A 13,322-nucleotide genomic window follows, 5' to 3' on the forward strand; every position below is an offset into this window, starting at 1 on the left:
AAACAATGTCAAACCCGAGGTTCTTAACATGGGGCTTGAAGATTGCTATCTACGTTAGTTTCCCATAGGTCCTGGGGCCCCAGGGAAGCAGAGCCATTCTAGGAGAAGCTGAGAAAGATCTTGAGTGAAGAGGTTCTCTGGGGAGACTCAAAAGTGACTCTGCATTTGGTTGACAGTGACCCTCGAGGCAGAGCAGGTATTGGGCAACATAAAAGTTGTGAGGAGTAAATGAGAGGCATGGGAAAACATGTTTTCCTAGGGCTAGGTAAGAACCCAACCATGGCCCAGCTCTCCAACCCTTAGGTCAGAAAGCACCTCCTCATGGTCTTGGGACATGCTCAAAGCCTCCCAGCTGAGTAGCAACAGAGTGGCTTTAGAACTAGGTCTCCTGATTCCTGGGGTTTTTTTCCTCACCATCCTGCCATTTTCCAGATATGGATCTCATCGGAGAGTTCCTGACTTGTCAAATCCTGGAACTCTCCTTTCAAGGACGAGTCCTGTTGGCCAGGCAGTCCTGGGCTTTTCTGGTTCTGATGGGTGGCCTTTTTTGCCTTCCAGTGCCAAGTGTCTCCCTGCCCCTATCCATCCCCTTCCTGGGAAAGATCATCTGGGGTCTTCAGTGGCCTCGTGGAGCCTCATGGCCATGGTGGGGAGTGATGCGCAGCCTGGTGCTGTGGCCAGGACCAGACCTCCCATGGACAGTGGGCACGTGCCTTAGCATCTGGGCATGCTGATCTTTTTCTCCAAGAGGGCAGTGTGGGGGTAGAAGGGGGTGGAATCCGGAGACTTCTCTCCATAAGAATTCCTGCTCTCCCCCTCAGTCTGACCCTTGCTTTGCCTGTCTGGGCCACGGCAATGCCCTCAGGCAGAGCAGTGGGAAGAGGAGGAGAGGGTTTGCTCATCTGGCGGGACTCTGGGAGCGCGAGCCCTGCCAGCCCCTCCTCCGCAGGCTGCCTCCACTGGCTCCTCTCCTGCTTCTGCCCGCCTGTCCCTCTGGGCTGCTCGGGCGCCACCACTACTGTCCCCATCCCGCCCCGCCAGCTGGGCCAAAGGGTGACTTGACTCACGGCGCTGCCACCAGCCCACGGCTTGCCCGAGGCGTATAAAGGCTGCCAGGGCCGCAGGCTGCCAAGCCGTGCCCTGCCCAAGGCGCACAGAGCATGGCCCGAGGCGCTGAGGGAGGCCGTGGGGACGCGGGTTGGGGCCTGCGTGGCGCCCTGGCGGCCGTGGCGCTGCTCTCGGCGCTCAACGCTGCGGGCACGGTGTTCGCACTGTGCCAGTGGCGCGGGCTGAGCTCGGCGCTGCGGGCTTTGGAGGCGCAGCGGGGCCGGGAGCAGCGCGAGGACAGTGCCCTGCGCTCCTTCCTGGCCGAGTTGAGCCGCGCACCGCGCGGGGCGGCCGCACCACCCCAAGACCCGGCCAGCTCAGCTCGCAACAAGCGCAGCCACAGCGGCGAGCCCGCGCCGCATATCCGCGCCGAGAGCCAGGACATGCTGATGATGATGACCTACTCCATGGTGCCGGTAGGCGGGGGCTCGGTTCCCCGTGGCGCCCCGGCCAGGTGGGCGGCTGGGGGTGTGGGGCGAGGACGCCGACGCCCTCTTCTCCCCTGGCCAGGCTGCGAGGTGCTGCAGAGAGGGCTGTGGGCATGAGTAGCTGGGGATGTCACCTTGGCAAGCACCTCAACCCACTGGAGTCTGTTTTCTCATCTGTGAGGTTGGGGACAGGGTGAAGGAGGGAGTCTCTTCTACCTCTGACATTCTTTGAGTCCACATATAAACGAAGGGCGAAGGCAGTGTTTCTAAGAGCCTATTTTCCTTCTCAGCTTAGACAAGTTTTCGTCTCCTGGTGTGAATGGAGCCGCAGCAGCCTTGGGGCTCCGCCTGTGCCACTGACCTGTGGGTGGGGCCCTCTGAGAGGATGGAGGCGCGTTTCTGAAAGAGCGTAGGCTTTTTCAATAAAGGGATTCTTTCCCTGGCATCAACTAGTGGTCTGGCTTTTCACCTGGCATCGCCTCATTCCTGCGAGATGGCCAGCCTAATTGTTTCGGTTTAAGTGAAAACAGCCCTAGTTTTACTGCCCACCTGGGACCTAGATGCTGGGAAAGTTGCCCCTGGATCTCAAGCAATTCCAAATGAGGGACGTCAATATGGTGCAATTTTTTTCTTAAAATGCAGTGTCAAAGCTGAGGTTCTTAACATGGGACCTGCGGATTGGTCTCCCCACTGGGCTCCAGGGAGTACATGGAACTGCAGAAATTGCCAAGTGTGTGTGCCTGTGCCCTCCTGCCCATGTGGATGAGGGTCTGCAGCTTTTCACTAGATCTTCAAGGGGTCCCCCATTGCATGCCTCCCCCAAAAGGTTTAAGAAACACTGCTCTGAAGAAAGTCTTCAAAGCCTCAAAGATTTGTTTTCCAGTGTTAAGTTTCTTTGCTTTTGCCGCTTTTAATTCAATAGGTATTTAACAAATACTATTAGATCACATTGCAGTTCCCCATCCCATTTCATTATTTATTACAATTGCGACAGTCTTGTTTCACTTTATAATTAGAAAGATTTCGGCTATTACCTCCAGTCAAGTGTGAGCCATACTTCAGAATCCTAGGTATTTGAAAATAAATTGACTTAAACTTCCGTTCTCACAGAAGCTTTTAAATACCTTACATGAGCTGAAATGCTTTTAAAACTACGTAAAAGTACTACATACTTCAAATACATCTTTTGAGAGAGATCAAGTTTTCCATTCCTCACTTCATTTGTTTTTTAAATTCATGTTATCATTTAAAAATCTGGACCTAAGCAGAAGTTTCAAAAAAGGACTGCTATAAGATGAAAAAAAACCTCCTTAGGGGAATTCATTCTCGCCCTTTCAGCTCTCTACCCTACATTTTAAGGCTTTTAAAAAACCCTCAAAAAGGGATACATCTGAGCATCATTGTTTTACATTTTTCATCCTACTTTTAAGGTAGAAGCTTTTGTATCCGAATTGCAACCTATTCCGTCACTAACAAATTGAATGGAGACACTCATCTCTGTGTCAAATTAACTCTAGGTGACCTCGCAGTGCTACCACTAACTCTGTTACAGGTCAGAGAGCAGAACTATCACATGTGTCAGACTGGATATTATTAGTAGATTATCATCAACTCATCCCCCACCTGCAATGGGTATGTTTTGACCTTTTAGAGTCATGAGGCCCTGTCCCTGAGGCTAGGAGAAGGCAATCATCTTACTACTGACATTCCTCTTGGGAGCAGTTCTCAAACAGTAGGCTTAGGAATCAGCTGGAAGCATATTACAGTGCAGATTCCAGGGCCTCTCCCTCAGACCTATAGAATCCTCTCCAGAATCTGCTTTATTAGAAGTCCTCTGACCCTCATCCCCCCACCTCCTATGCCATTGGTGAGTTCGGTGCAGATGGTCCAGGCACCACACTTTAAGAAATACTACTCAGTCTCTAGCACTGAGTCTTTATTGTGCACAGGAATATCTTGGCGATCTTGTTAATATGCAGATTCTGATTCAGATGGTCTAAGCTGGGGCCTAAGATTCTGCATTTCTACCAAGCTCCCACTGCTACCAATGCTACTGGCCTGAAGACCACATTTTGAGTAGTAAGGTTGCCTACTGGAACTATTTGGGGAGCTTTCAAACTTACTGATGCCTGAATCCCATCCCCAGAGATTCTGAATTAATTTGTTAGGCCACAGCCTGGGGGTGGAGTGCTTACTCTCCAGCAGGAAGGACCTTGGCATAACTTCCTATCGATAGTAGCTGTGTTAGGCATCACACTCCCACCAGATCCCCATCAAGGCCTTTGCTTCAGGCCGAGGAGCCAATTTTATTACTGAAAAGCTTTTTAATTTATGACAACAATATTCTTTCCATTCAGCTTCACAGTTTTCCTCATCTTTACTCTCTGCTTTTCTCAGAACAATTATTCATATAAGAAAACAATTTTTAAAAAAACATCATTTGGTAGCTCTTGGAGAGAAGTTAAGAGAATGATCTAGTATATATCGTGGAGGCAAGTGTATACACTTCTTATAGGTGAAGGCTACACCTTCCCTGGCCCTTTTATACACCACCAGATCTTGAATGAGAGTGAGATCCAAGGTCCTCACTGTGAGGTCTTATGTCCTTAGAGGTCTAGGAACGAAGAAACAAACTCTATGCAGACTAATGTCAACATTTCAAAAAGCCTTCCAGAATGGTTCATTTATCCAAGATGAACTTTAATTTAACTGATACTTTGAGTTTCTCTACTGTTGGCTGAAAATACATCAACTCAGCATGAGAATTCTGTTTAGCTGAGCACATTCTTACTAGAACCTGGTTGGCAGCTGTAAATGACTTCATTAAAAAGGCAAGATAATTATTAAGTACAGTTAATTTGACACAGCCAAGAAGCACATTAAATCTTTAAAACCATGTGCATACTTTTGGGAGACAGTAATAAGAGGGGCCCTGGATGGGGCTTGGAAACTATTGAATTAGGCCAATAATGGAAATGGGGATCTGGTGAGCGGGGAGAGAGAAAATTTGACCCATCTGCTACTAACTCCTGTGGGAGATGCTACTTCTGTTTACTCTCTTTTTCTCTGACCTCCTCTCATATTCTTTTTGTTCTCTTCCCATCAGCTACCCTCTCTCATTCCTCTCTTCCTGTCTCACATTTGCTGATGTTCTGGTAGCTTTATCATCCTGTCTTTACTTGTCCAAAATCTAGGGTCAAGCACCCAGAGGGAGTTTCATAAATATTTTCATAAATTAAACAAACATAGAGAAGATATAAGACACTGAGACTGGTGATTACGTATCCATGATAATTGTCGTCCTTGAGGGACTGTATGCATTTCTACGCCCAGGATATTGTTCAAAATGTCCTTGGCACCTCTCTAACAAGAAAATCAGCCTGGCTACTTTAAAGCAGGAGTTACAATTCAAATGATTTTTTTAAGGAAGGCAAATATGATTCCATAATAGTCAAATGATGAAAAGGCATTTGATAAAATTTAACATCAATGCTTGATTTTTAAAATACGCAATAAAATGGGAATCAATGTATTCTTTCTTAACATGATAAAATGTAATTATGTCTCACCCCAAAACTATAGCTTTCCACTAAACTGTCAAATCCTGGAGATGGTCCTACTAAAATCAGTATTAAGACAGGGATGCCCACTATCACCAATAGTATCTCGAATTGTCCTAGGAGGACCAGCCAGAGCAACAAGACAAGGGAAAATGGTCTAAATACATTAAGAAGTGAGAGTCTGGCTATATTCAGATCATACGATTATATACCTGGAAAATCTGTTGATAACCTACTACTAAAAATAACAGAATTCAGTGGGAAACAAGGTATTAAAATATTACTAAGAAATCAATAGACTTCTTATACCCAAACAATCATCTGTTGAAAGATATAATGGAAGAAAAGATGTGCAAAACCTGTGTGTGTATCTATATACTTACCTTTTGTGTTAAGAAAGGGCTGGGGGACCACTCTTGTAGAACAGAAAATATTTAAACCAAATGGTAAAAATAGTATGTTTTTGGATAGAAAACTTAGCATCATAATAAGTTAACTGAAAGTTAACTTAGAAATCTGATGTCATCCCAACATAAAACTATCAATAGGTTTTTTTTTTCTGGGATTAGACAAACTGATTCAAAAGTTCACATGGAAAAATAAGCATTCCTGGCAAGGAAACCGCTGAAAAAGAACAAGGAGGAACACTAGGTTCTACAAGATATTAAAATATAATTAAAGCCTGAGTAATTAAAACAGAGTGGGATATGAATAGATAAACCAATGGGACAGAGTGGAAAGCCCAGAAATAATCTTAAATACATATGGCAATTTAGTACATGATAAAGACAGTATCTCACACCAGGGAGGAAGAATGAATTTAATACATGATTTTGAGACAACGGGCAAGCCCTCTGGGAAAAGATAAAGCCTGGAAAAGAATAGTTTTATTCTCACAATGTGTATAACAAGCTCTAAATGGGTCAAAGATTTACATTTTTAAAATATGAAACTAAAAGAAAATATGAGTATATCATTTTTAATTTTGGAATTGGGAAGCCTTTTCTTTCAAGTTATAACTCAAAAGCCAGATGCAAATAATAAATAAACAAATGTGACTATATTTTAAAAGCACATGAAACAGCAGCAAAACTTCGGCATAGCAAACAACAACAAAAATAAAAACACCACAAACAAAAGCAAAAGATAAATAACAAACTAGGAGGCCAGGTGTGGTCGCTCACGCCTGTAATCCCAGCACTTTGGGAGGCTGAGGCAGGTGGATAACCTGAGATCAGGAGTTCAAGACCAGCCTGGCCAACATGGTGAAACCCTGTCTCTACTAAAAATACAAAAATTAGCCAGGCATGATGGTGAGTGCCTGTAATCCCAGCTACTCGGGAGGCTGAGGCAGTAGAACCACTTGAACCCAGGAGATGGAGGTTGCAGTGAGCCGAGGTGGCACTACTGTACTCCAGCTGGGCGACAGAGGAGGACTCCATCTCAAAAAAAACAAAACAAGCGAAACAAACTGGAAAACTCATATCATATCATAGATACATAATCTTTCTAATACACTTAGTGTTCCTAAAAGTTGATTTAAAAAATTTAATAGGAAAATCAGCAACAGAAATGAGAATCCAACAGGAAAATGAGACAGACAGTTCTCAGGCAAAGAAATACAAATGTCTCATAAGCACATGGGAAAAGGTCTCTTCATTTAAAAATGTAGATTTCAACTACCCCAAAATATAATTTTCACCTAACACAAGCTTGTGCAATCTGTGGCCCAGGATGGCTTTGAATGTGGCCCAACTCAAATTCATAAACTTTCTTAAAACATTATAAGATTTTTTTGCGATTTTTTTTCCTTTTAGCTCATCAGTTATTGCTAGCATTAGTGTATTTTATGTGTGGCCCAAGACAATTCTTCTTCTTCCATTGTGGCCCAGGGAAGCCAAAAGATTGGACACCCCTAACCTAACAGAAAGACAAAACTACAAAAGTTTGACAACACACTGTATTAGGGAAGCTGAAGAGAAACAGACATGCTCTTGCATTGCTGTTCGGAGTGCGGAATGATGGAACCCATACAGAAGGCACTTTGGCAAAATCTGGAAAAAATTACAAATACTCTTTGACCCAGCAATCTCACCATAGATTTTATCACCTATGAATGACATATGTACATATTCATTGCAGAATATTTGTAAAAGCAAAAGACTGTAAATAACCCATATCTACCAATCCAGTACTAGTTAAATTAATCTATACACCCACTGGAATACTAAGTAGCTGTAGAACAAGAATGAGGAAATTCTCTATATAATAAGAGTCAGAACAATCCCTAGGATATATTCTAAGTGAACAAAGCAAGGCAGAGAAAAGTATATATTGTATTACCTTGTGGAAGCAAGAAAGGGAAAACTAATCGAAGAAATTAACAAAAGTGCTTACTTTTGGAGGGTATAAGGGAGGAATGAACCCCTCACTGTATAGCTTTCTGTATCATTTTGACTTTTGAACCATGTGACTGTGTTACTCTCTTCTTTATGGGAGTAAAAAGGGCCTTGTACCCCAGGTAATTTGGCAGCTGCTCCTGGGCCGGGCAGCAATAGAGCACGGTAGGGACTGCACCCACCTGAGGTTCATCTGCTTTGTCTAAAGGGGAGGCTCCCGCTGATGGTGACTATACAAGAACGGGAGCCACCTGCTTCCTGTGCCTGATATTTTTTTCTTTTCTTTTCTGTTCTTTTCTTTTTTGTTTTTTTATTTTATTTTATTTTTTATTTTAGAGACAAGGTCTCACAGTGTCGCCCAAGCTGGAGTGCAGTGGAGTGATCATAGCTTACTGCCGCCTTGACTAATTGGGTTCAAATGATCCTCCTGCCTCAGCCTCCTGAGTATCTGGGACAAGTGTGTGCCACCACACCTGGCTAATTAAAAAAAATTTTTTTTCTTTAGTAGAAATCTCACTATGTTGCCCAGGCTGGTCTTGAACTGCCGGGCTCTAGAAATCCTCCTGCTTCAGCCTCCCAAAGTACTGGAATTATAGACATGAACCACTGTGTCTAGCCTGATTTTTTTTTAAAGAGAAGTACAAAATCTGTTTTTTTTAATGTGAAATCTCCTGGCTTTTAAATATTGACAGCAATTCAAAAAAGTTCTTTTTTTGTTTTTTTAGTTGGCTGACAGAATGTTGGCCAAACAACACTCACATTGTTAGGGGCCATGTTAGGACTTCCAATCATGCATTTGCAGAAGTCTCATCTCAGAATCATGAGTGGCTTTGAACCCAAAGGGCTTTATTTAGCTTGACCACAATGCCTTTATTTACCAGCCTGATTCTGAAAGTATAGTAGTTACTGTGTCATTGTGATTGTTGCTATTACTGATTGAGGTCGATGTGGTTTTTTGCATTGGGTTTGGTTTCAGTTTTTTGTTGTTTTTTGCTGTTTCTAAAAATCAATTCCATCTTCGGTGGATGGAGATTTCCTGTCACTACGGCTTTTCAAAAGCATGTGCTCCCGATTCTTAGGGTAGTTCCCAGCAGGAGATTCCAGCTGGATTAAGCAGTAACACATTATTATAGCAAACAGGTAGCTTTGCATTATGACTGCTGTAAGCTACACTGATATGAATCTAGAAATTCTATTGTTTATAGAGAAAAAAAATCACATTACCTACAGTCACAGCTCCTGTTTGCAGTGCTATATTTCCTTAAATTGGCTGTGCCAGAGTTTATTTCCCTTTCCCACTTCCTTGGACTGGGTTATTTCCAAATGTTGTAAAAGCTGAGGATTTAGACTGGGGTCAGCAAACTATGGCCTGTAGGCCAAGTCTAGCCTGCTATTCTACTTGTTTTTGTACAGGCTATGAAGAATGGCTTTTACATTTATAAATGGGTGGGGAAAAAACAAAAGAATAATAATATTGTGTGACATGTGAACATGATATGATATTCAGATTTCAGTAACCATAAATAAAGTCTTATTGGGATACAGTCATGCCCATTTGTTTACAGACTGTCTATTGCTGCTTTGGCACTACAGCAGCAGGTTTGAATAGTTGCAGCAGAGACCATGTGACCCACAAAGCCTAAAATAGTTTTTGTCTCGTTCTTCTCAGAAAAACTTTGCCAGACCTCCACTTACATCGTAATTCCCTGGAACGGCACTAGGGCTGATTTTTTTTTTTTTTTTTTTTTTCAGACTGAGTCTCTCTCTGTCACCCAGGCTGGAGTGCAGTGGTGTGATTTTGGCTCACTGCAACCTCTGCCTCCTGAGTTCAAGCGACTCTCCTGCCTCAGCCTCCCGAGTAGCTGGGATTACAGGCACTTGCCACCATGCCCAGCTAATTTTTTTTTTTTTTGTATTTTTAGTAGAGATGGGGTTTCACCGTGTTAGCCAGGATGGTCCTGATCTCCTGACCTCGTGATCTGCCCGCCTCGGCCTCCCAAAGTGCTGGGATTACAGGCGTGAGCCACCGCACCCGGCCTAGGGTTGATTCTTAGTAGCTCGGGCTACTAAATCAGGGGTGCTCCAGCCTTGGTTAACTCTGGGGTCTAACACCTCTCCCAAGGAGACGGAATGCAAGACAGAGGCACCCTAAGAGTGCTGTTCCATGTACAGTGAGGCTGTAGGGCTGAGCCAGGCTGCTTGCTGGCTTCCCAAACTGAGAGCAAACAATGTTAGGGGAGCTTTTAGCCATCTATTATTCCCAAATGTAGGCCTTGTTTCAAACTCTATCTGTTCTCTTTGATTGAAGGAGAGAGATGCATACCACACTAGGTCCTGCGGGGTGAGGGGTTGGGGGAGCTGATGAGAGATTAGAGGCCTGATACAGGAGGATTAAAAAAGAAAGGGTGACCAAAGTCATAAACCCCATGCAGAGCCTGGGAAGTGGGTTTCCGTGGCCCTTCTCACTGCAGCATGTGCACACGTGCATTTAGGACATCAGTGCTGTGTACTCTGAGCACACCTGACACTGTATGCTTTGTTCCCATGTCAGAAGCCATCTCTAGGTATCAATTAAGGTTTGGGAGAGAGCTTGCAGCCATATCTCTGCTAAGATTGTGTCTAGTGGTGTTGGTGATGGGAACACACCTATAAGCCTAAATCATGTCGCAGGCAATGATGGTGCACAAGGAAGACAGGAGGGAGCTGGCCCCTGAGATCCATTGCACACACACAAATAAAGCATTCCTTGTAAGAAATTATTGGCATGATTCTCTAGGGACATATATAAGAAACAGGCGGGTCAAGGCTGATCATCTGGACCCATGAGAATAGAGCAGTTGTGTTGACCAAATGAATGGCATGAAACCATCAGGACCTACTCTCATGTCCCAGAACTATTAAAAGTCTCTGGTCTCTTTCTATCCAAAGCAGCAGAGGTGAGGGCAGTAGTAATGAGCCTCCCGAGGCTTTACAGACTGAGCAGGGTAGAACCTTCTGGGGCTTGGTGAGTTCTCGGCTCTTGTTTCTTTTTTTTTTAAGTGAACGTAAACTCAAGTTTTTTTGTCTTCATAATAAAACAAAAGATGACACTTAAAATGAGATATCTTGGCCCTTTCTCTTCTTATCTTCTCCCAGTTCAAAATGCTTGCATCTCTTGATAGCTAGCCTTCTCTTAGATCTGTTTAGAGACAGGGTCTCACTATGTTGCCCACGGTGGTCTGGAACTCCTGGGCTCAAGTGTTCCTCCTGCCTCAGCCTCCCAAAGTACCAGGATTACAGGCATGAGTCACCATGCCCAACTGCTCTTGTCTTTATGCACACTATTTCACTGCCTTTCCCTCAATCTTCCCTGCCACTATGCCGGGGAAAAAATTGATTTTTGTCTTGGAACTCAGAGTCACATTAAAAGTACCTGAAAACTGTCTCTCCACTCTAGGGAGACAGCAGTACCCTGTGATCAGCCGATTATTTAGTAGCTCTGCCCACTAGACCACAGGCTGAGAGATCCTTTGGCAAAGGTCCCTCCCTGTGTGAGTTCCAGAATAATTTCTCAGATCACAAGTCCTTCAAAGCCAAGGGCTGGTTCATCCTTCTCAAGCTCTCATGCCAGGATCTCCCTATGGCAGTCACAGGCTCACCTGCCCATGGTACTGCTGCCACCTTCAGCCCTCATGTACCTGTCCTTAGCTCAAGCAACCTGGGATCTTTCTTCATTGTTAAGTTCCCAGCCCCATTCTCTCTCCCTAATTCTTTGAAGTATGTGGTGGTGGTAAGCAGTGTGGACTTGGAAGTCAGATGGATTCATATCCTGGACCCACAGCTTGGTAGCTGGGTGATCTTGGGCAAATCTTTTAACTTCACCAAGCCTCAGTTTCCTCATCTGTATGACTGAGAAAATAGTACCTACCTCATTAGGTTGTTCGGATGTTTAAGGGAGATCATATAGGTGAAGTGCACTGCCTGGTATAGTCAGGTTCTCAATAAGTGTTCATTGTTGCTGTTATTAAGATTTATCATATTCTTAGTTGATTCATGCTACTATAACTAAATACCATAGGCTAGGTAGCTTATAAATGACTGAAATTTATTTCTTACAGTTCTGGCAGCTGGGGAGTCTAACATCTAGGTGCCAAAAGATTGGGTGTCTGGTGAGGGTCTGTTTTCTGGTTCATAGATGGCACCTTCTCTCCTTCTCACCTTCCACCATGGTGGAAGGGCAAGGCAGCTCTCTGGGGCCTCATTTTTATAAGGTTATTAATCATTTTTATGATTTTATAAAATCATTTTTATAAGGTCATTAATCCTATTTATGTAGGCTTTCCCTTCATGACCTAGTCACCTTCCAATATCCCCACCTCCTAATATCATCACATTGATGATTAGGTTTCAATGTAGGAATTTGGGGGTACACAAATATTCAGACCATGGCACTCAATATTGCTTTGCCATTAGCCCTTTTTGCCCTATGCTCCTAGTGTCTTGTTTCTGGGTTTACTCTTTATTTCCATTTCCTTCAGGGTGCCAACTTGTCTGTTCATCTGTGCTTTTATCAGCTGCTGCTTTGGGATAGTATTTGGCCTCTTAAAGCCTGGATTGGAATCATACCAACCTAAATCATCTTGGCATTGACAAAAAAACAGAGTTCCCCTTGATATGGCAACAGGGCTTCTTCAGAGATTCAGGATTTCACAGCTCCCACCCCTCTGAAACTGCCTTAGCAAAGATTAAAATAGTGTGAAAATTATGACAGTGAAAGAAATCTGACCTAACTGGCTCCATCTTGCTTTTAACCTCCAAGCTGCCCTCGTTCTTTCCTCAAAGTAGGCTGAACTAACTTTGGAAGGAACTTATAGTTTAACTGTTTAACAACGTTGATATCAGCCCCTCCCCAAAATGAACTCCCTCCTGGCTTGGGAAGCAGAGCACCTTTGTAAAACAAAAAAATTAGCCACAAGATTAGAAGTTATGGCTTAAGAGTCATGCAGCCAGAGGCCACAAGATTACTAACCTCCCCAATTGCTCCTATAGATAACATGACTATTGTAAAACATAAGATTGGTATTCAAGGTATTTTTTAGACTCTGCATTCTGATGGATCAGCTGGCACCACCAACACCTGGTTCAACTGTCTTGTGGCCCCCATCTAGGAACAGACTTGGCATAAGAGGAGAGCTTCAACTCCCTGTGATTTCATCCCTGACCCAACCAATCAGCATTTCCCATTTCCTAGCCCCCTCTGCCTGCCAAACTATCTTTCTAAAACCCTAGCCTCTGAACTTTTGGGGAGGCTGATTCAAGTAATAATAAAACTCTGGTCTCCTGTTTAGCCAGCTCTATGTGTAGGAAACTCTTCGTTGCAATTCCCCTGTCTTGATAAATCGACTCTATCTGCACAGCAGGCAAGATGAACCTGTTGGGTAGTTATGCCTCTGCGTGACCACTGATGATAAGATTTGGCACTCACTGAAAGGCAGTCATCTTCACCACTCTCCGACTGGCTCAGCTATTGTTAACTTCTGTTGATTCCTGTTGGTGGCATTCCTGAAAAAAAATTTGTATGCTGGCATTTGGAAAATTGAGAAAATGTGAGTGGAAGGTAGAGCAAAAACAGGTAGAGAAAGAACGATTTTACTTCTTAGGGGTCTTGTGTTCTCCAGGATATTGTTGCCAATGTGGGAACTATCAGAACAGTCCTCGGATTTGATTAAAAAAAAAAAAAAAAACACAGTCAATTAAAAAAAAAAAGACACTCTTTTATTCCCTCTACATTCCTCAAACTCACCACCACCACCACCACCACACACAAAAAAGAAATTCTCGGCCAAATC

General features: G+C 43.8%; 1 protein-coding gene across 2 annotated transcripts in view; it reads left to right on the top strand.

Moving 5' to 3' along the window:
- The first annotated feature begins 996 nt into the window (after nt 1-996).
- Nucleotides 997-13,322, top strand: part of GLDN (gliomedin) — a 66,643-nt gene continuing 54,317 nt past the window's right edge. Inside the window, exon 1 of one of the 2 annotated variants that reach the window (XM_001169660.7) lies at nt 997-1,523. In XM_001169660.7, the coding sequence (XP_001169660.1) occupies nt 1,161-1,523 (363 nt within the window). In that variant the 5' untranslated portion in view covers nt 997-1,160. The remainder of the gene's footprint in view (nt 1,524-13,322) is intronic. The other variant, XM_016928240.3, reaches the window with a different exon arrangement.

The sequence above is a fragment of the Pan troglodytes genome, chromosome 16, assembly GCF_028858775.2.
Source record: "Pan troglodytes isolate AG18354 chromosome 16, NHGRI_mPanTro3-v2.0_pri, whole genome shotgun sequence".
Classification (NCBI taxonomy): Eukaryota; Metazoa; Chordata; class Mammalia; order Primates; family Hominidae; genus Pan; species Pan troglodytes.